The following is a 27,796-nucleotide window of genomic DNA, read 5'->3' on the forward strand; positions in this document are numbered from 1 at the left end:
TTGTGTTGTTAGATAGAAGATACTTTCATATATACACACTTACACCACATACGTGCATGCGTATGGATCTATGTGGATATAAAATATCATATTCCACATACTAAGAATCTTGCTATAGGATTGGTCAAGAGCTAATCACGTGATAAAGCGCAGTTTTGCCAATCACATCACCTTAGAGGAAAAGTTTGTTACACTCTGTAGTGGTAGTCTTTTTTTTTTTTTTCGCTGATCTCTTCAGTCCATACAGTCCTTTACGCACTTTTTTTTTGGTGCCGCGGTGCGCGGAGCAAATTCTTTGTTTTGTCAGCTATATACGCGCATACGTCTAAAGTTGACTCGTAATGTTACCGCACCCGGCGCGTCGTGTGATGTAGTCTATAGTCACGTAGACGTAGACAAGGCCTTAGTCTACACATAGACATCTAGATGTTAATTTGTTAGATCTAGCATCCTAGATGTGGAATATAAAGCAAATAATCAACTTTTAGTTTCAGGCAATGAGACAAACTACAACTTGTATCACTTCCTCGGCGATCTGAATGTGTACGCTATCTTTCCTCAGGTGCGCTTCGGAAAGATAGCTACATCCAGATCGCCTCGGAAGTGATAGTTTGTCCCATCACCTTCGCCAACGTTGATTATTTGCTTACTAGATAGATAGTATAGATAGAAAAGTAGATAGATATATAGATAGAAAGATAGTTAGATATATAGATAGAAAGGTAGATAGATATATAGATAGAAAGGTAGATAGATATATAGATAGAAAGGTAGATAGATATATAGATAGAAAGGTAGATAGATATATAGATAGAAAGGTAGATAGATATATAGATAGAAAGGTAGATAGATATATAGATAGAAAGGTAGATAGATGGATAGACAGACAGATGGCTTAATAATGCAGCAGAAATCCATACTAATTGCTGATTTATGAGTGATGCAATTCACAGTCTGATTGTAGTGGATTATTATCATTCAGGCAAGGATAAATATTGAGTGAAAATTGATTATATGAAAAAAAAAATAGATATCTAATCTCCCCTCCCCAGGTTATTTACCTTCAGCATCTTGTCCATTTGAAATTAAAGAAGCATCATAGTTATTAAAGCAGTCATCTTGTTCAAATGATGCTGTCCCTGAGTTGGTAATTCATTTCTATGGAGAAAGTGAGTTTCTTGGTCAGGTCTTTCAGAAAATGGCAAAATAATGGACCCTTCCCCCCCCCCCCCTTTGAAGCCAGCGATATAAGTATTACAGAAGTGGTGTCACAGTAATGCGACCACAATGACTTTCCGCGGGTCCTTTTGCCTTTCAAAATCTTATCAGTTGACTTGCGTGTATCTGTGAATAGTCATGATAATCATGTCGCCTGCTGGATAACAGTCAAGCATTCACTGATATACTCACCAGTTTTGTTCAGTTGTCCTCACACAGAATTTAATTCATCCAGGGGTGTACAGTACTCTGCCGAATTCAGATTGGACATCAGGAAGAACAACATGCATACTGTGAACATCTAAAATTCCATTTCCATAAACCTCTTCTGTCACCTCCACAGTTTCCAAAAATGATTCTGGTGTAGAAAGAGCAATAAAAAGACAAAAAAGAAGCAGCTGCTAATGCAGTGAGCCAACCCTCGTTCTTAGATCTTGCTGTTGAAATAATTAAAAACTGAGGATGCAGAATGTTTGTTTTGGCTACGATTGACTTCACAGAGTGGCATCATGGAAATAATTCTGTCTGATGTGAATATTTAGTTTCTCTGGATGCCCTTCTCATATCCAAAGATGTAATTATAAAATAATCATTGTTCAAGACAGACTAGCTTTACTCCCACCACTTGCATACACTTGTTAACATTTTCATTGTGATCAGGTGCTTTTGTTTTTTTCATAGTGCAGGATCATCTGAAATGATTTGTATCTATATTTTTTTTTAAGCATCTGCTTCAAAAATGAAAAAGGCGAGGGTCAACTTTTCTTACGTATCATATCAAAGCTGAAGTGTTCATCTGATATGTGTGATGTTTTCTTTGGAGAGAAGAAGAAAAAAAAAACGGAAAAGCAAAGAATATGAATTTAGTGCAGGTGGTAGAACATTCTCCGATATGAACGATGTGAACGGGGAAATCCACGACACGCTACATGTAGGTCAGTGGATGGCAATCAAGAATGTGGCTGTCATCGCGGTGCTGGCATTTACCTGCTACAGATAATTACAAGAGAGCATGCCACCATTTAGTGGCTGGCTGACAAGTGTCTGAATTGGAGGGGGGGAGGGGAGATTTTGAGTTGGAGTCTGCTGTAATCGCCAGCGTTGCAGGCAGCAATTGGCAGGGCTCGCAGTTTGGTTCGGATGAAGGGGGGAGAGGAAAGCACATCAAACTGGCAAAGAGAGGAAAAATGATGCCTAGCTCGTCTTAAACTAAAGCTATCCCGCCCAGTGATCACTGTTCAATGCATCTTTGCGTATGATACGATAGGATTGACTGTGGATAGCAGCAAAACTACATCATCTGAATATCATAGCCAGGCTGACTAGATGTTTGAAAAGAAGGCCCTTTTTCAATGATGCTCTTTAAAATGTTCTTGATTTCCTTCTCTCAACTATTGCAATCTTCCTTCTTCCTTTCTTTTTATTTCTATTTACTGCAGCATGATTTCTAACTTGATTGTTATTTCCAGACTGTCCAGCATGTTGGGCCTAAAGCTATGTACAAGATCCTTTCAGGTTTTGCTCTTAAATTAGCCATATATCCAATCGATTAATATTCACATAACCTACGGAAGTCTGCACCACCTAAGAACAAGTATCCATTCTAGGATGGCATGCTGTTTCCAGTGATACTCCTCCAGCACCTACTGTATACGCTATATATTTAGCGGGTCTAAATTTTGCGAATCGGGACTTCTCGACGATTTCGCGAGTGGTTAAATTAGCGATCGTGGAGTACTGAACTGAACAGAGAACTGTATATGTGTGCTTCACATTCATATCGGGGATCAGAGTCAATATTTTCTTGCGTCTTTAATTTCCCGATTAGCACCTGACTCGCGAAATTCCCGAAAATAAAAACCTTGTGAAATATTCAGCGTATCCACTACTCTAACTTACAATCTGAGCAGTGGTCGTTGAGGGAGAATCCTCACACACACATATGGAAGCGCATGATGTGTCTTTCGACCAGAGTTATCCAGTCAACATCGTGAAACCCATTTGCATACCGCCTAAACAAAGCGCCTATTAACCTTAATGCTGCTTTTATCCGATTGATAGCGGCACGAGATGTGGCAGACAAGTTTGATCTGTTATTGCATTTGTGTAATAAGTTTGCATTAGTCCTCATCATTAGCAACATCCAAGATTACCTGTCTGGGCTTTATGATATCATTACTTTGGCATAGGTGACAATGTTGCATTCATTTTAATTTTGTTACTACTGTCTCTCACCCCATGTGTTTAGAAAGAAAGCATTCTTCCATGACACATCAATGAATTTGATGATTATATATCTTTGCATGTCCTTGCATTCAGAGACAGACAGTGATCATTTATTCATTATGAATTGATATCAAAACAAGAAGATGGAAATGATTATGTGATCAGGTAGCATAACAAGTCAATTTAGACTGTGTGCCTGAGTTCACTGGATAATAATTTGACCTACAAGAGACCTTTTTGGTGTCCACAAGTAGGCTGTCATTCATTCATTATCGACTGATTAAAAAAAAATTAATAATAATAATAATTATGTGATCAGGTAGCAGAGCAAGTCAATTTGGAATGTGTGCCTATTGTGCCTTGGATAATCGTTTGACCTACATGAAACCTTTTAGGTGTCCACAAGATAGCATGCTGGATTGTTTACTAGATGGCACTCATTATGATCATACCGTTATCTGCCCCGTTTCACCCAGTATCCTCGCTGATCTCACGCAGTTACGTCAGCCCTCATGTTCCAGACATCCTGCTCTTTTAAACCATCATATTCTCTGGATTACGTGTTTGAGATGCTACATGTATGACACAAGTTGTAACTAGCAAATGTTGAAACAAACTTCCCACTCGTGTGGAAACCTTGCTTAAAGGGAATGACTAGTAACTGATCAGTTATGAGTACATTTATGTATTTATTGTTGTGTGAAAATTATTTGCTTCAGAATGGTCTCATATTCCAGTAATGTACAGTTTAATGTTTCCAGGTTAGCATGCCTGAACAGTGACGGGACGATCGTTAACAGGCTGTTAACCATGGCCCCGTCACTGTACAGGCATGCTAACCTGGAAACACTGAACTGTACATTACTGGAATATGAGACCATTCTGAAGCAAATAATTTTCACACAACAATAGATATATAATGTACTCTTAAATGAATCCAGAAGCGGATCTAGAGGGGGGGTTGGGGGGGTTGCAACCCCCCCCCCCAAAAAAAAAAAAAAAAAAAAAAAAAAAATCGGGGACCATTTTTTTTAATCTTATCTTTTTTTTTAAACTTGTAATTTTATTTTTTTCTATTTATGGCAATGACCTCTATACCAAAAATAGTGGTGTTTTAGATGCAAGAAAACGCCATTTTCACACACAGATTTTCAAAAATTCTCCCTACTGTGGGAGGGGGGACACCCCCCTCCCACACCCTCCCCCCCCCCCCCCCCTCGCTCGCTCTGCTCGCTCGGGCTCGGTCGCTACGCTCCCTCGCATACCGCCCCAACCCCCTCCTTTAGAAAAAGCTAGATCCGCCCCTGGAATCCCACAAGAATTGGAACAATCATCCCCCAGCATTCCCACTGATTCCCACTGATCAGTTACACGTCATCCCCTTTAAGGCTGATTGATGTTCAGTCAAGTATCAGTTCCACAAAAGTTGCATAATTTCTATTCCAATATTTGGTTTTGTAACAGTGTTTTAGTAATCCAAATCATGTTTTTTTTTCATTGGTCTCAACAGATGGAATCATAAAAATGTGAATTATATTCGTCGCTGGGGTGACAAGACCTCGTATCTGCAATTTTGGTGAAAATGACTTTTTTGGATTAATGGTCAAATAATGGGTTAACTGATGTCCTGTCCAAATCCCAACTGTCTTACTCCAAAAATGAAGCCACCACGGCATGCCAAAGGAAAGGCTATCCATTTGCTACAGTGCTTTGGCCGCTTTGTTTGCGGCTCTCCTGAACATTTGACGTTTTGTAGATACGAGGTCTTGTCGCCCCAGCGATGAATATATATACATGTATATATATTTGTCTTTTGTAAATGTTTTATACTAATACAAATGTTAGTCTATAATTGTATCTTTTGAATTATAATGTATAGATGTTATACATGCAGATAAGAATTTGAAATTGCACCTCTTGATTGTCATTTGTAAGGAAAATATGAGCAATGATAAAGGCTGCTTGTTGAAGAGTAAAAGTTCTTTGTTCTTTGTTCTGATAACCAGGGGTTAATTGAGTAATGTGTATTCCTCCATTGCTTCCCTGTGTGTCTTGTTCCAGGTGGTCTCGAAGTCATCCTATTACAAATATCACAAGTGTACGACAACAAGTCCAAGTTGCTACGCATGTGGGAGGGCATGTGGTTATCACCGGATCAAGCAAGAAAACTGAGTAAGTAGAACGAGGCAGTCCGGGATTGTCAGTTGATTTCTTTCTCTTTTTCTTTTCTTTCTTTTTTTTTTTTTTTTACCAATATATCCACATCAGAGCTAGCAGGGCAAGAAAATCCCTGCTGACAGGGCTGAGAGGCTGCATTTTTCCCCACCGGCTGTAAGCCTAGTACAGGCAACCACATCGCATTTATGAGACACTCCTGATTACCTGTGTATATGATTTTCCGCCAGTGCGCAAACTGAAGCGGCATAACGCCGGAGACGGCGAAACTGTCGTTATCTAGTCTAAGTGATTGATCATTCAAAATTTCCATATATTCTGGGTCATGTCTGCTTGCGAATATTGAATAAAATTATATGACAACCTGCTGCACGAGTGCAGGGTTGGATTTCCCTGTGTAAGTAGAATCATTTCATTTTCTCATGATTTGTGATGTAAGCCAGGCTGCCTAACCCCCCTCCTCCATGTTTTTGTGGTTTGCGTTATACTGTAAATCGGTTGAAGATTTTTTTTCTCATTTTTTTATTACTCACAGAGCAAAATTTTCCACAGTGAGTAAAAACAGGCCACCGTTAACTTGTTCGCTATGAGCTACAGCTGTATATAGCAAGTTTCCACTAGATTGTACACCTGGTGCAACCCAGTTGCAGAAACAAGGAGTTAGCATCGCACTCAAGTGGCAAGTCGGTACCTTTGGTCTATTCAAAGTCTTGGCTATGTACGGTATCTCACTCGCCATGGTTTTTGTGCTATTAAAACAGCATTGCTTCCTTGTAAATTGTATAGTGATTCTCCTTCTGCTGGCCAGAATCACTTCTTGTTCATAAGCTGTAATGACTTGCACAGACACCTAGCAAGGTTCATAGAGAAATCCTGAGCTGATTTTGGGTTGCAGTACATAGATCAACCTTCTAGATTGTACAGACAGAAGTTGCACTTTTAGCAATGAAGCTATTTCAGATATTTTACCTTTCTCACAAAAAAAAAAAAGTATTTGTCATATTTCCTGAGAGACTCAGAAATTTGAAGAACGGTCCCTGTCTATCTCTCTCTTTCTATCTATCTTTCCAGTTTAATGATGTTTGGAAGGAAGAAACATTGATGTCTCAAGCTCATGCATGTTATCATTGTCGTAGTACTTTCTTGTCTGCTTTGCCGTGGAGATGCCATATTGTCCATCTCTTGACAAGCTGGGGGCTTGTGATCTGGAGTACGTGCTTACACTTTTTGACACCACTCCGTGCAGACGTTTTGCTAGCCAGCCTCGTCCGGTTACTATTGTACACACCGAGAGGCGGGGATGGGCTATCGGATTCGGCAGGGTTTGGCCGCACTTTCTCCGCGTCGTATACGACGAAGGTGTGGATCTGCGATGCTCCTCCTCGTGATCCGTTATCGATACCTTTTTGCTTTCTCGTATTCCTCATCCTCGGTGTGTGCGTGCAATGCACACGATCGCCCCAGCGCACGCAACTTCTTCCAGAGCTTCATCCACGGCGTCGTTGTTTGCGGAGTCCGATGCGCCGCTCGCATTCTCTCCCTCTCGGTTGATTGTCAGGGACAAACATCAAATAGCAGGGTGAGAGGAAACAGTTTTGTTAGAGGCGAGTATGGAGATCCCTTTCAGTGAAACAAGAACACTGGAGAGCGAGCGAGAGAAGACTGCACCACACCAGCACTCTCACGTGGTGTACACACCAAGAAAGTTGTGGCATGTCTATCATCGGCAGCGAACGACCCAATCTTCCCCATTGCCACTCTCATTCCATTCTAACTGATTTCCGCTTTGTTCTCGTCGTGGTTGTATCACAGCGTTTAAACCCCTCTTGTAATTCTTCATCCGCGCAAGTGGAAGTTTAGACGCAGAATAAACCAAACATGCTATCAATTCGTGACAACTGCCCTAGATTTCAGTGCAGCTGGGATATATGAATACTTTAATAGTACGGATATCATTTGCTGTTGATATACAGCAGTGCTCTGTAAAGGCATGTGAACACATTCTGATGGCTTTTAAAAGGGATTTAAAGAGAGCAGAGTAGGGCAGAAAGAAAGAAGTAGGGATGTGCACCAGACTGAAGATGCCAGTATCTATGAAATCTATTTTTTGTGAATTCTATTTATCTTTGAAACTCTTTAGCACATTAAGATTTTAAAAAAAAGTTTTATAGTGTAAGGCATTCTTCTATCTTTTTGTTGTATGGACAGAGTGACAGTGTACACAATACCATACAGTAGGGAGGACTCTTCATCCCGTAGACACAAGAACTTTGTGAGATGATTGTATCGAGGGAGCTCATATTTTGACGATATGAGCTCCCTTGTGGAGACTTGGTATATATTTAATATTCTTGTTTATATCTCTAAGATTTATAATGTTTGTTTTATGTTAGTGTTGTCTGGGGCAAATTATTTGTATAGGGCCCCATTTCTCTCTCTCTCTCTTTCTTCTTTCTTTCTTTCTGAATAACAACAACAACATGATTGTATCATTGCAAGCAATACAGCAATTTCTTATTCCACACCCCCCCCCCCCCCCCAAAAAAAAAAAGAAAAAAAGATGGGATTTTTTTGGTCTCCATTTTGTGATGGTATGAATAAAGTATTCTAGAGATGCTCTTTGTGAATAGAAGGTAGAAGCCATGTGCACGGCTGTATTTTAGGCATGCTACAGAGAGAGTCTGTAGAATTGGGCTCATTGTTTTGTTATCATTCATGCATTTTCTGACTAAAAGATTCAGCATATATGAATATCACTGCTTATAATGATAAGAGTGATGATACTGATGATAATAACAAGGATGTTAATGATACTGATGATAACAAGGATGTTAATGATAATGATACTGATGATGATAACAAGGATGTTAATGATAATGATAATGATAATGATAATGATAATGATACTGATGGTAACAAGGATGTTAATGATAATGATAATGATAATGATAATGATAATGATACTGATGGTAACAAGGATGTTAATGATAATGATACTGATGATAATAACAAGGATGTTAATGATAATGATAATGATACTGATGGTAACAAGGATGTTAATAATAATGATACTGATGATAATAACAAGGATGTTAATGATAATGATAATGATACTGATGGTAACAAGGATGTTAATGATAATGATAATGATAATGATAATGATAATGATACTGATGGTAACAAGGATGTTAATGATAATGATACTGATGATAATAACAAGGATGTTAATGATAATGATAATGATACTGATGGTAACAAGGATGTTAATAATAATGATACTGATGATAATAACAAGGATGTTAATGATAATGATAATGATACTGATGGTAACAAGGATGTTAATGATAATGATACTGATGATAATAACAAGGATGTTAATGATAATGATAATGATACTGATGGTAACAAGGATGTTAATGATAATGATACTGATGATAATAACAAGGATGTTAATGATAATGATAATAAAAAGATAGATAGTGATGAGAACCACAACAGTAATGGCATCCGTAATAGCAGTGTTGTTCCAGATACACTGGGCACGTGCAGGAACAGCCTCAGAGGGGTGCGTACTCTTTTTGTTCAATAATTATTGATGCATGTTTCGCAGTATTCTTGTCGTTCCCCGGTTAACCTTTCCACGCCGGTCCCTTTCGTGTCCATTCCAAGATGATGGAACGACACTGGAGAATGTGCTACCAGTTCAGCTGCCCCGTGCCGCGCGACTAAGACTGCCTAAATTTAGCACCTTTCCTCCCCCTCATCGCGGGGAGGAAACAAGATATGGGGCACAGATAAAGGGCAAGATAGGTCGTAAGAATTATCAGTCAGGAAGCATGGAGAAGGATCGTGGCAGGCAGCCACGACACGACTCAACTCTGTCTGTTTTCTCCGTTTCATTTTGCTTTTGTTTTCTTTTGCTTTGTTTTTTCTCTCTTTATTTATAGTTTGTGTGCTAGTTTTTTTTTTTTTTTTTTTTTTTGGGGGGGGATTTTTTAAGTATGGCTTCATTTTGTGCCCATCACCCTGACCACTGATTTGAGATTTGACAGTGCCAAGACACAGCAGGACAGTTTGTACTCAAAAAGATTAACTTTGTATCCCCAACACCGCTCCTTTTCTTCTTCTTTTTCTTCTTCTTCTTCTCTGTCCTCTTCTTCTTTTTGATGTGTGTGTGTGTGTCACTGGACCAATAAGTAAGAATTTTTTTTTTTTACAAGGATTTTACACTTCTTTACCTTCATTTAGACCATCATGAGTAGCCCCCTGGCATGGTGTCACGTGTTGAATTCAATTTTTGGACACCCATGTTGCATCATTTGTTCAATACTACATGTGTAGCCTGAGTTTAATTTCTAATGGTTTTTATGGGGTTTTTCTTGTGTGTTTTTTTTTTATGCCCCTGTATGAAATGATTTACTCACTCAAATTAGAAGAACAGTTCACACCTTACATTTTGGCCTGGCCACTCATTTTTCCAAACTTGCATTCTTCTTTAACCCAGTCGTTACACAATCCAGTTTAATAGCAGGTGTTATTAGCCTCTGAATTGCAGGTTCATGTATCTATCCAAAAGCTGGCATGCTTCTTTCCTCCAAATGTCTGGGGAAATGAAAAGGAATACATTTGACAAATTGAGGTAAAACACCCTTTTGGAGGAGGAAATGACAGATGAAGATGTAATGCCCTGAACCAGGGAAACTTTAGTGCAAAATTTTCTACAGGGATTTTCCCTCCTCAGAATGTCAGCATTTACAAAAAAAAAGGTGGAGGTGGGGGGAGGGGGGAGGGGAGAAAAGGAGAGTTGCTTCTTCATGTGCACAAATGGAGCTGCAGCACATAGGCCCTAATGTGAAATGCATGTATGCTACATGCTTTCGATAAGGATTGATGATACAACCATGTTAAGAGGTACAACTTCATCATTCATGGAAAACACTTATTTCAACATGCCTTTTTTTTTTTCATTCTTTCTTCTTCTTCTTCTTCTTCTTTTTTTTTTCTTTTCATGCAGCAAATTTTATGCTCACCAGACTAGCAGGTATATGTTGTACACTTTGTGTTCACAGGTCATTATTGATGTGTCCTGATATACCTACAGAGCGCACGGTATACAGATTCTTTATCTTTTAAAAGTCCATTCTCATATTTTTAGAGGAGTAAGAATGCTGACATTTCCTTTCTTACCTTCATTTCATTCTAAATGTAGAGGGAGGAATTTAAATGAGAAGATGAGAAAGGGAAGAGGGGAGAGAGAGGAAAAATGAAGAATAAGAGTTCTTATGTATGTTCGTAAAAATGTTGATGGTCAGTAACTTCTTCCATCAACCCCCCCCCCCCCACCACCACCACCACCACCACCACCATCCCGATTATTGATACATCAGATAAGAGACCATAATTGGGAATGTAGAGTTGAACTCTAGACAGAAATGGAAGTATTGTAGTTTTGGCAAGTCATTTCAGGACATGCAAAATGTTACTGCGCTCCTCTACCCCTCCCCCCCCCCCTCCATTTTTTTTTTCTCTTCCTTCTTTGCCCGTCTCATGTCTACCTGTATCAAAACGAGATGACATTGGACTTGTAAGTGAGTGTTTGTGTTTAAAAGGGTAATATTCCCAATTTGTTCATTGCTCTTGGATATCGTGCTCAGAGATGGGTCAAGCAAGCCTGTATAATTGAGAATTGATGACAATGTATGGCAGATATAAGATGTTGTAAGATGAAATCTACTGTGAAATTTATTAAGCCTTCAGTTGTGAAACATTCCAAACATCAAGAAAAAAGTTTGATTTCAGACATGGCATGTGCCTACCGCCACTTGAATATTTAGTAGAATTGGAGATTGGGATAAGTGAATGAATACAGGTTTTCAGAAGATGGCTACCTTGTCATTTGGAGGAGCTGTTGTGATCCAGTGAATTAGACCACAGATTTTCAGTAGTGAGCTTCCTAATTTGAGTGCTGACATCAGTGTGCTGACATCCAGCACACTCCAGTCTTGGACGGACACTTCTTATTTTCAAGATAGATTGGTGCTGGCAGTGGATGATGCAGTATTTCTATAGCAGGTGGTGAGGAAAATCCTGCCCCATTCTCTCATGATTACTCTGTAGGATTTTAATATAAAAATATAGAAGTTCTAATTGGTTCCTATGATGTTTTTGATTTTAGATATGTCACTGTTCTTTCTCGTGTATATGGAAATATGGTTTCATGACAGTTTTGTAGATCCGTAGACTAGTCAGCAAGTCATACCTCATTCCATATTACGCTGCATCACCCACTCTGGTGAGCTTGATATCAAGGTAAAATATGAATCAATGGGTCAAATGACATACGGTACTGGACATCTACTGTCATCCTAATACCTTGTCCTCATAGAGCTGCAGATTGTGTATGCTTCAGAAGCTTTAAGGTGAAAAGGCTTTTTTTTTTTGGTCCAAAAGTGGTCCAGCATTTCTCTAACTGTTTGATTTGTATTTACTTTTGGTTGTTGCTGTTTGATATTCATAGAGTGTGAATGCTATTTATGTTCAGTAAAAGCTCCGAAAGACTTTGCCAGTATATGTGAGACCACATGATTACAAGTGCATGTAGGCTTGTGTAATTGTTGTTACATGCATGTGCCTCCAGTTCTTGATAAGGGCATTTTCTTTCCCCCCTTGACTCTGCCTTTAACTGCCAATCCAAGACAGCCGCGCAGTTCTTTGTGTGGGTCCTCTTTCGTCTGTCACTTGTGTCAGCTTCACCTAGACGCATAGATTAATCTGTGCGGTCCTTTGCGCAGGGGTTTCTCATGTTTCATCGGGCAAAGCGCGGCCGTGGCAAATCTCTCAATTTTGGCTGTGCTGTTTTCTTCATCTTTCTTCTCTTCATATGTACACACACACACACACTCTCTCTCCATCTATCTATCTTTTCATCTTTCTCTCTTCCTTTTCTCTTTCCATTCTTCTCTTCTCTTTCCCTCCATCTTTTGTTTCTGCCTTTTTTTCGTCTTTTTTTTTTATCCCTGATGCAGAAAGACTAGCCTTGACATGTGGTGTATATGATTTGTTTTTTTCCATTCGTAATGCTAGGATAAGAACTCAATTTCCTTTCACTTTACCTATCCATTTCTTCTTTTTGTGTCTATCTGTGTGTGTCTGTCTGTGTGTATTTGTGTGTGTGTGTGTGTGTTGCCGTGTTAGCTTTTTCCTTCTTTTCCCTTACGTTCTCCTCGGATGGATCAAAAATTTTTGGCAGCAGGATTTACCAATAATAATCACATTTCCTCCCCAAACTGACACATGTTTTGCTGAATTTGCCGTCTGACAGTTTGAAAAGTCACCCCAAATGGGAACGGGATGAAAATAAAAAAGGAATGTATGCTTGCGTATTGCTCAAAGATAGAAATCCAGCATTGCGCTCGAAATTGGGGAGGTTAAAGTTGTACATGCCCATTCACTTTCAGTACATTGCAGCTGGAAATTGGAGGTGACAGTTCAGTTTCATTTGACGCAAGGCCCAGCAGTAACCTACCCCACCCCCCTCACGAAAAACTCAAACAAAAACAGAAGATGACCTTAGTAAAAAAAATATAACACAGGAGGGCAACCTATGTCTATACCAGGCTAAATAGAGCAAAGAGCTTTCGCTTTCTTTTGTATTCAATCCTTGTCTGAGAGAGGTGGGCAGATGGAGTTTTCTCTTCCTTGTTTCAACTTCTCTCTTCTTTTCTTTTTTCTTTTGTTTTCTTGTGTACATTAGCAGTGTGAACCAGGGGTTAGCATGCAGCTGGAAGTGGTTTAAAGTAGTGTTTCTGTACCAAGCCTGTTCTCCAGCTCTCCTGGTTATTTCCTCGTGGAGGAAAGAGAGAGAGAAAAAAAAAATCAGGCCCAAACCATTTAAAATTCGGGGGAAGTGAATGATGTATTAGCAAGCAGCCAAAAGCCAAGGCTCTTCCTTGTTAACAGATTCCATGGATTTCCCCCTCTGTTGCACGTTACCCACTCATAATGTAGATGATGGCACGAATATCCGTGCTTCGGGGATGCGGGCCCATCTTGCACGAATGTGTGTGAATGTGCACATGCCGTCATTTCTCACCTCACAGTTACCCCAAAATTGTGTTCGTGCAATTTCTTGCAAAGCATTTCAGCAAAAGAGAGAAAAAAATGTGAAAATACAAAAATCTAAAATAAGATAAAGAATAAAGAGAAGGATGGCCCTGGAAAAGGAAGTTTGAGGATGTTGAAACAATATGGAAGGGAAGAACTTCTGGTATTAATTTCATGTAGTAAGAATAAGATGTTTTCAAAAAGATATCCTTGTTGAATGACAGGAAAGAAAAATTGGGGTGCTTGTAGTGTTAACAAAGGTGTGTGTCTGCTGCTATTAGCGTGGATTCCCTGTTCATCACCGTCTTCCTTGGTCATTGGTGCAGACAAAAAGTATCATCACTTTAATTGAAGCAGCAGAACAGTGCGCCTCAATTGACCTTGTACCGTGTTGGCAGGACAGTTTGGGGTCTCAAACAGAACATGAATATTCATTTTTCATCCAGAGGTCTCAAACAGTACACAAACATTTATCTTTTATCCTTTCAGTGGATGTTTGTTGTTCACTTCTTCTTCTTCTTCTTCTTATTGAGGAAATATAACTCCTGTAGCCAGCAAATGTCTTTAGCGGACAAAGCTTACTGCACTGCAGGTGTCACTGACTTCGATGCATCCACAAAAACTTCTTGATCCTAGATATCAGTCACCTCTGGACCATCCTTCTCGAAATTCTATTGACATGGTGTGCACACAGCATAGTCACAGGTGGTACAGGTAACTCAAGTGTTTCATAATGTCTCCACGGAGGGAAAAGTACAGATGTCCACTGAGAATACCTTTCATGGTTGGGGGGGGGGAAGGAGTAGTGGGCAATACACATTTCAAACCCATATCTCAAGTTTATGTAAGGTGACTAAATCCACACTCGCGCCAGGTCAACACTCCTGCTGGTGGGATGATATTAAAGAGTGAGACAGACAAACAGACGGACAGACATGAACTGAGGATGATGATCCATCAAAGATGATATGTGTATATTTCATGGATGTTTGTTTGTGTATATGCGTACATGCGTGTATATATGAAGTCTGTGACAGATATCATTTTTGCTGTACCCCCATACAGCCCCTACCCATATTTTGCACAGGCAGCCCAGTGGCACGGTTCATATTTGTTGTGGGACAGCTTTGCCCGCCATCTCCAACGGCCTGTGTAATGGAATCTGTAATGAATTGGATGTGGAAGCCCTCACTTCTGCGGGGCTTATTCACTGCGCACGCCGCTGGGAGTAAGCGAGATGCTCCCGTGGTCCCACAGCAGTCTTCCTGTGTATGGGAAGTCAGGGAGGAAATAGCCTCCTTGCGATGAGAAGAAGATTAAGGGGGGGTGGAACAGGGGATCTATCCGGGGGGTGTAGAAAGGTATTAAAGATAGTATGAGACGTGTGGATGTGTCCGGATATTGGGGTGGATCATCGGTGCTTTTCAATCGCATGTGGGCATCCGATTGTTGAGATAGCGAGTTTTGGTGGATCTCTGAAAAAAAAAATCTAGGAATCCAAGTGTTCGTGACCTTTCTGATATCTGTTGTATTTCACTTGCGCTTCTAATGATCTGTCTCTTGTTTACTGCAATTATGTGAAATACATTTTAACTATTCACATCTATTAGCAGGGCGGGCTGATTTTGAAATGTAAACACACGTTTGCGATACAGACACCTGCCTGTGTTTACTCGGAATTAGTCTTCAATGAGTTAATTTATTTCATGCAGATGCATTACATTGTGTACTTGTAGCCTCAGATGGTCATTCAACATACTCTCTACTCTCTACAACAATGAGCCTTATAATAATAGTACTCTGTCTCTGAGCTTTATCAACAACAAAAAAGTACAAGATTCTGTTCATAAATGTGTGTGAAGGAATTACATTCAATGACTTTGATTATACCTTAGGCAGAATTGTGGGAGAAAATTTTCAAATTTGATGAAAGATATGACTTTCATGGCCTTTCCCCGGGTATAAACGTGAAGTCAGCTCTGGGAAATTTGAAAAATGATTGAATTTGAACTTTGATTTGTTTCATGTGGCCTCTTTGGAAGCAAGAATTTTTTTAGGCAACTAAGGAACCTCAGCACGTACAGATTTAAGTCCCCTCCAAAGGAACAGGCAGTGAAGAGGTGATGAAGATTAAGTATCTTGTGTAGAGGCACAGCCACTGCAGCCAGGGGACTGGAACCAGTGACCTTGTGATTATCCACAGCCAATTTTTGTCTCTATAGCTAGGCATGAAGATTCATGAATATTCATTACGTTTTATCATGAATATGCATCCAGTATCCTGGGCATCTGCAGAGCAAACATATTGGCATGTAAAATGTCAGGGTAATTGCTGTGGACTTTGCAAGGTACAGCCTCGAGCCCTCAGGCCAGAGACTTTGCAACTTGTTTGGAAACCTAAAAGCCAACCTTTTCTTTCTTTTGTCTTTCTTTCCACAATGCAATGTTATCCTTATACTCGTTATCCATTAGACAGGTTTATTCTTGCCAGTTGACTCTGCTGCACCTTAATTTTTCTGAAAGCAAAAATGGGGCCAAGGTGAAGTTGAAAAAGGTGCTCGTTTCGTGATGCAGACGTCAGGGTCTTGGGCGGGCAGGCAACGTATGTTGCACAGAGAGTTGCTTGTTTCTGATGGGCTGATCACCTGACAACCTACTCTCAGTGGATGGATGGATGGATGGATAGATGGATAGATGGATAAATGGCTGGATGGAGTGGTGGGTGAATGAAAGGATAGATGAATCGATTTATCACAATATTTGGAAGCTCATTCATTTCCACCTGACTTTTAAGCAAGACTACATTATACTGTAAGTGTAACAGGAAACAGAAGCACGTTAGACCACGTGAACTTTTGTTATGTACTTCCGAGGGAGTAAAATGCAAGATTTACTCAGTTTGTTAAAAAATAAAACAGTTTTCGGTTACTTTATAGAGAAAGGTCTTATCCTCCCCGAAAATATTACATTTTCCGTAACTTCAGTATTGAGAGATTAGCAACACACACACACGGACTCACAATAGCTCCCTAAGCCTTAGTGTGCTTCCCCCCCCCCCCCCCCCCGACTGCATTACACTTCACAAAAGGAGGTCACTATATTGAAATGTGCAGTTTGTGTCATTTGGCAATGATACCTCAAGCATATTTTCAGCAAGCCCTTGCTATCCGCGGGGTCAAATGTGTCTGCTACAATACAAAATTCCACCATGTACACACTTCAGAATCGAGAAGTGGATTGCGAAATGACGACTGGATGCATCGGTAGCTGCCAGGAGGGCCTCCGCCCAGGGCTCGAACCGTGCTGCGGCGGGCATCACCGTGCCTGCCATCGAATCTAGGTCTCCTTCCAGTCCCCCTGGGGTCGATGAGGCTATGATCGATGGCGGCATCGACGATCACCCCCAAAGAAGTCCCTTTTCTTTATACCACTTCATCATGCACAGCATTAGATACTCGCAAAGAGAGAGACGGAGAGACAATCCGACACACATACAGACAGAGACAGACAGAGAAAGGAAAAGGATGGTATAATTTGTTTTGGAAATCGTAGTTCTTGGATAGTTTAAAACTTCAGACCTCCCACTCAAACCTGTCTCCCTCTTTTTTGCTCTCTCTCTCTCTCTCCATCTCTCACTCCAATATCTGTAAAGAAAAATGGTTACAATGGAATAACAGCCAATGCCAGAAAGCCATTAAGCCAATGCCATTAAGCCCCGCCCAGTTATACCGTGTTCTATGGTCGCCATACGTTCAGACGCACAATGCACACGATGGAATGCTGATTCGTTATCGAGTTCTAGTTCGAAACGTTGCTTTGACCGTCGTTTCGCTATACGTCATTTTGTTATACGTTGTTTCGTTAGTCAGCGTTCAGACATATAAACTCATCATATAGCTATACCGTTTTGGTATAGCTATACCGTTCTAATAACTTTTTTTGCGTCTGAATGCCCTGTTATGTTAATGTTAGAAAGTGAAATTTGACCTTTAAGAATACGATAATCTGACCTCCTACATATTTATTCACCTCAGCATGTTCTCTTCTTCCTCTCTCTTCCGTCTCTCTCTTGCATTCTTTCTCTATCTCTCTTCCTATCTTCCTCTCTCTCTCTCTCTCTCTCTCTCTCTCTCTCATCCACACTACTTTCTCAACAGACTGTAATGCAATTATTGTCACGCACAGGAACTGAGCAAAGTGTTCAATGAATTTGGGATGAGCAGTAACGGCGTTAAAAGGTTTGAGAACAATCGAAGCAGACTGAAGAAATATCGTGTTAGCCCGGAATGTTCTCTCCCCTATCAATCCCCTTTCTTCTTTCCATGGCACCCACAATCAAACTTTATAGAACCATGATAATTGTGATGAAGTACTACTCAATATGCATGTTCCTTTCAATGAAGCTGAGATTGCCCCATCATTAGATGTGCCCAACATTGTTTCTGAAGCACATGGCATGAGATATTAATCTGCAATGCTTAACCCTAATCATCTTTCCGCCATGCTGCTCTTACGAATTGATCAGCCGAGAGGAATTTGTGGCGAGTGTACATCGCTGGCCCCAAACTGTGTTGCTGACTTTGCCGTAGCCAGCCCGGGTTCATCAAGGAGGCATAGACCAATAAACCCAGAATATATTTTTGGCTTGTTAAAGGGAGCAGCAGCAGTATTCTTTTGAAGGAAGACCTCATCAATTGCCACCAAAATTAATCATAGGATGGCTGGCATTTCACACATTAGTTTAGTGCCAATGGCAATTAACTGAAACTAAACTGCAGGTTAAAGGGAACTTCCATTTCCAAGTTTATATCTGATGAATGCAGCAAAGTCAGCAAACACATCAGTGAATGTTTCAAGACAAGCAGACAAGAAATAAGCACGCTCTGGAATGTTCTCAGGGTTTGACATAGTGGTAAGTATTCAGCGTCACATATGGGAGAACTAAATGGTGTGATGATGTTATCATGTCACAAATTTGCCTATTTGTGTACACATGAAAACAGCCTACAGCTTTTTATGTTTATGACTTGGCAGCATGACCCCCTTTTCAGAGAAATTGCCCCTGCTAAATCGCAACAGCTTTAGATTGATATAGAGCACCAGACAAAATCTTTTGCAGATGCGTTTCCAAGCAGAAAAAATTTGGTGAAGATTTGTATCCAAGCCGAGAGAGACTCGTGAGGGCGTGTCGGCATCACCACAACATAATCGTCGCTGATATCAATCATTTGTGAAGACTTGCAAAAGCTTTAAAGACTCATAACTGTGTTCTGTCCAGTTTGAATGAAACAATCTTTGTTTTGTTTGTTGATTTGAGTACTTCAAAGTCGAGCTGAACGTGGGGTGGGATTTTGTTACGCGCTATGATCAGAAGCAATCAGGGATTATTCTTTGTAAGAATCCAATTGCTTCAATCGGCACATTCTTTTATCATTCTTCTGTTTTATCTTTTCACCACTTGTGCTTGACCTAACTGTATCAGAATGCTTGAAGTATCATATCTGTGCAACCACATGAATCTTAGAGCAAAGCTGCATATTGGTGATTTCTACCCAAAAACCACCTTCAGCTTACATCTCCCCCATCCCCAACATAACACACCGTCACCACTAAAACCATTGCCACTATTACCACCCCCACCGCCACTGCCACCACCACCATCACTACACCATCACCGGCAACACCCTCACCACCGCCACCGCCACCATCACCACCACCATCACTCCCATCACTAACACCACCCTCACCACCAGCACCATCACCACTACCACCACCACAACTACCATCATCAATACCACCATCACTACCACAACCACCATCACTACCACATCACCATCACTACCACCAGCATCACCAATACCACCACCACAGCCCGATACCACCATCACTACCACGACCCCATCACTGCCACCACTAGTGCGCTATTACTGGCATTGCCACTATCACCATCATCAACATCACCACCACTACCATCATCATTATGGTATGGCCTACAACATGTGGAAGACCTTCTCCAGGATTAGAATGATGTAAGTGTGGTAGATTAATTTCTCCAGGTTGGCCATGCTGATCCAAGACTCTTGACTCGATGTAGTGATCCTGATGCATCTAATATACAGTACCTAATGAGTCATTCCTTTCTAGGTACACAAACAGAACTATTTTTTTCCCAAGTCTGCCTACCCCCAGTGCTGTGCTAATTAGGACAGCTACAATGTATGCCTATAAAGTAGTGATCTCTACCCACCCCCCCCCCCCCCATACCCCACCCCCTACACCCCATCCCCTGACTGCATTACTTCTTTAGAGCAGAGCTGCAAACTGAAACATGCACTGGATTCCACATATCTGCATCCCCCGACATAGCTCTGGGCTGTGTTGGTAGTGCTGACGTCAGTGCCGGGACGATGAAGCCCGCTCCCAGCATGCAAAACAAGCCGCGCTCTTGTTTGTCTCTCCTGCCCGATAGATGGATGCTCAGACAACAGAAAGTATACACACAGGGGCGTTTTAAAATAGTGACAAATAAGGGACATTACCCGAGTTCGAAGCAAAATACCGGAGAGATTTGTTACTCAATAATTGCTCAGGCTTTGTTGTGCAGCTCCTGCTCTGTTGAACAAATACGCGTAGAAATAGATAAGCAAGACAAGTCTGATGTTATCAGGGCACTCTTAGTTGTTGTTGTTTGTTGTTCACATGAGTTTGTTCACTCTTATATTCTTTTTAAGCTAGCATTGTCATTTACTTTGCAACTGTCACCAAATATAGAGAAGAAAACAAGTATCTCTTCAATGTGTGTCAAACAATATCGTTTTGGTAAGGACTTTAATATCATAGACTGCATTTGGAAGTATGATAAGGACAAGTTGTCAAGGAGCTCCACCGGCGTGACCATAATTGACCATGATGCTAAAAGCTTGTCGGATATGGAAATGTCAAAGAGGCCGATATTGTATCTAGGCCTGAATGCATGATATGATATATACATGCATATATGATGCCATAATATAACAGCATTTACGCTTGTACCTGTACCAGCCTGCCTCTGCTGCCATGGTAATGAGCACAGATTCAAAACAGACCTAGCGAAAATTGCCGCGATATTTGTTATTGCAGCATACAGCAACTGGTTATTACATGTAGTTGTAGCAATTCACCCAGGTCACGGGACCGTGTAAAGTGCAATGCATATTACATTGATTAGATCATTGGTTGTCACGGGAGACGACCCTGGCGTGTCCATTCATAATGCACGCTACCTGCGCAAGGTCACAGACCAAACCATGTAGTAATCCTCATTGAGCATCACCATAGATTGCACTAACCAATTAACGCCGGCCGTTGGTAAATTGTGTATTTTGTCATTTATCTTGTTCTTTAGTTAAGGGAAAACTTTGCTGATTTTTTTTTCTTCAATTTGTTTGGTTTTCCTTTCTGTTTTGTTTCATCTTTGTTTGTATTTCATGGTCAGAGGAGGGGGTAGAGGGCCTCAAATTATATGACATGTAAAACCAAGAAAAATACTGGTTATAGTGACTGCTTCACACTATGTCATCAGACATTGGTCATAGGAGAACTTTGGCTGTAGAGGGTGCCTGAATATTGCAGTGCTCACCAGATTTCGTGAGCCAGTTCAATGACTATGATAAAGTTTCACAGAGATTCTCCAGCAAACCTACCGCACAGGCATTTGGAGTCTTATGTCCAACCTCAGGTGCAAGCAATGCTCAGATGCATAGATGCAGATGCATAGCCACGGACTGGAGAAAAGTGGGTGAGGCGCGAAAATATCACCATCGTGAAATATTTATTGGAAACTCTTTGCTGCTCCTGCTATATTCATATCTATAATTTGTCTGGTTTGTGTGCATGACCAAATTTATCATAACATTTGAAGGACTTGATGAATTGGAAAGCCCGCGGCTCGTGCATATTTTTTTCTTTTGGTCTTTTTTTCCTTGGTGTAATGATATAACTGCGCAAAACTTATTTCCCAGTATGACAGAACAATCCCTATGCAGTTGTTATAGTTGGGTATGCCTGGGTTTTAGTCTCATATTTGTATCTATAGATATTGTATCATACATGTATACTCACTGAATGCCCATTTTGCAAGGCAACTCAGATCAAATCCATGGATTCTGTGAATTTTAATGTCGGGCACGCACATGACATTTCTTACATATGTAAACAGGCAAGATATGTCTGCTTCACACTTGTAGATGATGGACTAGATTTGAACCTATTAAAAAACTGATAAATTGGACCACTGTGTCTTACATTCATTCACGATGCAGGAGTTTACATAAAAATATTTGTAGACGTGGCAATGAAAATGTGACAAGTAGACTTTTATCGGTGCATGTCACAAAATCCCCAAGTGAGAACATGTAGGGAAGTTAACCAGGAGGATACATTAGGGGTAGTCACTACTGCAGGGTCTTCAACGGGTCAAATCCAAGTAGGAAAGGGAGTTAATGGGGAGAATATCCCGTTACAACGTAGGGTTTCGATCCAGTTCCAGTCACTCTTTCTTCCCTGGCGGCAGCCAAGCCATGCTGCTTCCCTTCTGCAGTTGCTGATTCACGGCGGGGAAGGTAGTTATGTAGTCGTGTCAAGCTATGTATGAGGTGGTAGGAAGAACGCAAGAAGATCATAATGTTTTGTAGCAATCACTTGGTAACATCAGGGAGGTGGAAGAAGGGCTTCCACCTCCCTGGTAACATACAACTCTTCCACATGTTTTTGCCGCTTTCCCCTTCACTACCACTACTCTCACTCTCCCCTCATCGTCCCCCTCTTCCACAACCGCCCCCCCCCCCCCAAAAAAAAAAAAAAAAAATCAGCAATTTCATTTCTGACCTTGTCTGGACAGCTGTATCAACTGCATCTATCAACATTGGACTCATATTTGTGAAGCAAATGATGGATCGTATCATATACCTGTAATGAAAAAAAACAGCTTTTAACATAACATAGGGGGGACATGAAAATTTGACCCAAATCATTTGTTTTACAGATTAGGTGTGGTGTTGCATTTCGTTGCACTCGTGACTTCTTGGATTTTGGAATACAGGTAGCGGCACCAAGCAAATGATTCACTTTAACTTTGCTTACACGTACTGCTGATATATGCCCACATCCTTGCCTATCTATTTTCTATTTCCTATCCTCATATATAGTGTTGTCCTCCAGGATGTTAACTTCCTGTTCATCCAAGGCATCTAAGTAATTGTTTCTCTCATCCACCCCTCCCCCCCCCCCCCCCCCCCCGATTGTCATCATCCAAATGAGATGCGTTCAAAGTAGGTCTAGCGTTGTCGGATGACTCAAGGCTGTCGGCAGTCGACATTGTCCACAAATTGCTAGCTGGCTGGCTGGCAGGTACCCCGGCACGGACGATATGACAGATCATCCCGCGTCCAAATGATGTTGAATTAATGACCAATTTACGCATGGTGGCCCAAGACAAATTGCACGTTCGAGATAACCTACATATCATCTGCCAGCCCTCGGATAGCAGATATGTAGACCTGCGGGGGGAGAGCGGCTGTAAATTAGACCACATTTAGGGTTATCTGGGGCACATTTTCGGTGCAGCGCAAGCGGGCTGAATGAAGAAAATCTGGAGCAAGTGGGGCATATACAACCCTTGTGCATGAGTGGTTAAATGTTAAATGCATCAATCGTAAAGATTTGACCCCTTGGGGCATGAAGAAAAGAGAGGAAAATGGAGGGAAAGGGGGGGGGGCAGTGTTAGTGCCTGAGTAATGGTGATACATTGGGCTATGTTTCGTATGACTCATAACCTTTACCTGCACACAATGTGGAGCCAAGGTCAAGACTGATATGATGCCGCAGATCGAGCCACATGAAAGCCTGAAACCATGTTAGCTCCCAGCAGGCAGCCTTGTATGCTCAGCCAAGGCAACGTGCACTCTTCCTCCATCTGTTCCATTCTCCTCTCTCCCTTCATCTCCCCCTCCCCCCCCCCCCCCACGTTCTCTCTTTCTTTCTATCTGTCCCCCTCTCTCCGTTTTCTCTCCCTTTCCATCTTACGATTTTATGTTCCTTAGAATCCTTTCTTTTTCTCTCATATGATCTTCATGTTAAAGGCATAATTTACCATTTGCAGATGAAATAAAAATCTAGCATTAGTGCTTTAAAATAGTTCTGAGATGTGAGTTAGGGATAGAAACAACCACTGTAAAAATTTGAATCCATATAATCGATGTTAAGTATTGTTAAATACACAAAATGTGAACAATAGTTATAATAAGAATGCTTCCAGACTAAACCGTCTACAGTTATGGTTTATTGAGAAAAATACTGATATCCCCTTATATTTTAGGCTTTATTGCAAGATTTTATATGGCAGGGTGTTTTGTGATACAACAGGCCTATACATATGCATCAAATGTGATATCTTGAACATTTTTGAAATCACTGCTCCCAAAGGTAAACTGGACCTTTAATGTCCTCCTTCTGGAAAACCGTGATCTGCCTGCACTGTGCTACATAATCTATGACCCCCCTCTCTCTCATTCTTGGTACATCATCATTTCTTGTGGTAAAGTCTGTCAGCTGAGGGATGTGACCCAAGTCTCTTGTTGTTTGTCTAGCAATTTCCTTTTCTAATATATGGCAACAGACTTCGTTGGGGGTTCAGTTGGTTGAATATTTGTCATTTTGACTTGTTTGTTTGTTTGTGTGTTTGTTTGTTTGTTTTCTTGTGTTGCAGGCACTTCATCTCGTCTGTGCTATGCAATCTCCAACCTAGGCCAAAATTGGAGATTTCATTTCAGTTTATGTTGCCTTGCCTTGATTTAAACCAGTGCTGTGCCCAAGCTACGAGCCAGCCGAGTTTTGGAAGATGGCCCAGATGTTGCCAGGACTCTACCCACATATCCCATCTCCTTTTTTCCTGTGATAAACCTGTACGGCATTTGGGGGATCACATATTTGCATCTTTTGTCATAGAATGATATGATATGTAATGGTCACCATGGTGTATTCATGTAGCTCACTTTTGACGCAATTTCCTAGTACTGTAAAAGCTGTTATCTTTTGCGAATGAGGAGGTCACAGACATTTTCGAGAGATGATGTCGCGATTTGACCCCAAGGCTGCTGTGAATGCACTTAATGTCTATCCGTTCACTCCGCCACTAGTGGCACTACATGTATGCGTGATCAAGATTAGGTGGCAATATTTTCGCTTGTTGTTACGTTCGCAGCCAAGCAGTGATTAGCAAAATTAACAAAAATTAAACCCTCTCGAAAGGAACAGCTTTACAGTAAGATGTACCTTCAACGCCCAGTCCAAGATTTGTGTGCACTTTTCGATTTGTGCTATACTGTGTGGATATTTTCGCGCGACTAATTTTTCACGCTCGGCGGGAAAAGAGGAGTTTCGCGTGTTTTTAATACCGCGGACTCAAGACTTCCACTACTGGAACATATGGTAAGCAAAAATATTCACATGCTTTTATTTTCGCGCTAGTTTCAGGTTGCGCGAAATGCACAAAAATTTGAACACCACGAAAATTTCCACTTTTACAGTAGGGACCACATCAACAATCCATGCCTTTAAGCAGTCTGCATCTTGGCTGTAGGTCCTCTTTTCGGCCTCATTTCTATCTATGTTTTTTTTTTGTTTTTTTTTTATGTAGTGGCATCCACACCATACACACACGCACACACATTCACCCACACATACAAGGACATACTACACCCACAAACACTCCCACACACACACACACACGCACAGACACACTCATGGAGACACGTAGCGCACATATCTTTTCTCCTGTGGGATGCATTTCTGAGTTCCGAGGCGGATTAGGAGGTGGGATTAATGCTGTAAGGATTCTCAGTGGGTCTCATCCATCATTGAATAATCTCTCCCCAAATGCTGCATAGTATTCTGATGATGATTAGAAATGGGAGGAGGAGGGGGAGGGGGGATGGAGGATGATGGTGGATGGATGGGTGGGATGGAGAGGGGGCGTGTGCCCAAAATTGCTTCTCAAAAGGAACAACTCTTTTGGTCCTGTATCATGGTTGTCTGTCACCCTCACCACCTGACAGTTCTCCGTCCTCGGCTTGTCATTCTCCGCTGTCGCAAGCAGCGAAGACTTTTCTGATCCTCTGTTGTAGTTGTTGTCGTTGTGGGTTTTGTTGGGTTTTGTTGGGTTTTTTCTTCTTTTTTTTAGTCATGTCTGCATTCATATACAGGCCAGGTGCTTGTCTCATGCACTGTCCAAGAAAATGAATAAATCCATCATGCCTCCCATATCCCCAATGTTCTGAAATCTTACAAAGCAATTTGTAGAATTGTGATTGATGATCCATGCCTATCATCTGAGAGCCCCTTTTCACTATTGGTATGTAAGGCATGACCATTGTGGTTGTTATTGCTGTTGTTTCACAGTGCATTCACAAAACATTATGAGTACCAGCAAATTGCATCCTCTTTAAACGATTGCATGTATAGCACTACTGTCGCATTAGAGCTAATGAAATCGGGCAAAAGAGCTATTTACAATATTGCAATGGTTACATTCAGACAGTGATCTTTAACCATGAGGATAAGCTCTATGGGGCGCCAAGTGTCGCACGGTCAATTTCATTACTAAATCAGTCATTTCATCACGAAATCGACCATGCGACACTTGGCGCCCCATAGAGCTTATCCTCGAGGTTAAGGATCACCGTCTGAACGCAACTATTGTAGTTCGGCTAAACTCGTCAGTTTAGATTTCAGTGGCTTACATGTACATGTAGGTACCCTCTTCATCATGAAGTCAGTTTAATAATAGCATGGGGTGGGTGTAGAATTTCTCTTCGAGTTATATCACATAATTTGTTTTATCTTACCATTTATACCTTCAGAGAATTGCATCAAAGTTTCATCAATTCAAGGCTGCCCCACCCCCAGCCTTCTCCATGGTATAGTATATTTTAGGAAGAATAAACTGTGCTATCATGTCTTCATGATATTTAGCCTGTAGGCAGTGGTGATGATAATTCCTGCATTGTTTGCCGCGAATAAAGAGCTTGTTTGAGCTATTTAGTGTGCAGAGCGGTGTTCTTACAACAGCTGGCTAAACGTCAGAGCCTCCACTTTTTGAAACTCCCGCGATTTTTGCAGTTGGCGATATATTGTTTCATGGGAGCAACTATACAGGCAACAACCATGGCACTGATATTGTAGCCATTGTAATTACCTTGTACAATAGTTGCGAGCAAACCTCTCTGTGAAAAGAGTGTTTGTGACAACTTGTGGGGTCCACACATGAGAGCATCATACAATGTATTTGCTGTGATGGACGAGGTCGTTCGAAAAAGGTGGTCATCAGAACAGAGACAGCTTGTATTTCCACGTGCCTTCACATTGTACTGATATCTCTGAGGATGTGGGCACAATATCCATTGTATGCCAGTCTATGTACAATATGATCTTCTTGTGTTTGTTCTCTTTTTCTTTTCTTGTTCTTTTTTTGGGGGGGGGGGGGGTGGGTTCTATTTTAGTTTAGCATTGCTCAGGTCAATGTCTTCAGGATTTTTTTTTTTTCAAGCCACCCACCCATGTGCTATCAAATACATGTACCTGATATCACTTCCTGCTAAATTTATATGTGTATGTTCAAGTGTTATGTAGCAAGGGAAGGAAGAGCAGATAGTGTTTATATGCTCCATGTTCTCAATGTATATCATAGTCTCTTTCTATATCATCAAACAGGATGCAAAGTTATACTGCATGTGAAATTACACACACACACACATACACATGCACCGGAACATGCACACAAAGAGTACACTCTCAAAACACTAAAGTAGAGCATTCACACAGGGGGAAGAAAAAAAGAAAATTATATAAATATGCGTGCACACTTACAGCCCCTTGCTAGCAGTGGCAGATGGAAAAAACAGCTTTGGTGCTTCAAAATGATTTTGAAATCTGAGCTAGGGATAAAAATAACTAACATGAAAATGCTAATCAGTGTAATCAGTATTAAGTATCAAAATACAAAATGTAAACAATAGTTTTATTAAAAACCATTTGTAGA

The 27,796-nt window shown here is 40.9% G+C and overlaps 1 protein-coding gene across 1 annotated transcript in view; it reads left to right on the plus strand.

Annotated features, from left to right (window-relative positions):
• LOC140237623 (thyroid hormone receptor alpha-like) overlaps positions 1 to 27,796 on the plus strand; it is a 201,159-nt gene that overhangs the window by 167,445 nt on the left and 5,918 nt on the right. The window contains exon 4 of the mRNA XM_072317549.1: positions 5,506 to 5,616. Within this exon, the coding sequence (XP_072173650.1) occupies positions 5,506 to 5,616 (111 nt within the window). The remainder of the gene's footprint in view (positions 1 to 5,505; positions 5,617 to 27,796) is intronic.

Source organism: Diadema setosum, chromosome 14, assembly GCF_964275005.1.
Source record: "Diadema setosum chromosome 14, eeDiaSeto1, whole genome shotgun sequence".
Lineage (NCBI taxonomy): Eukaryota > Metazoa > Echinodermata > Echinoidea > Diadematoida > Diadematidae > Diadema > Diadema setosum.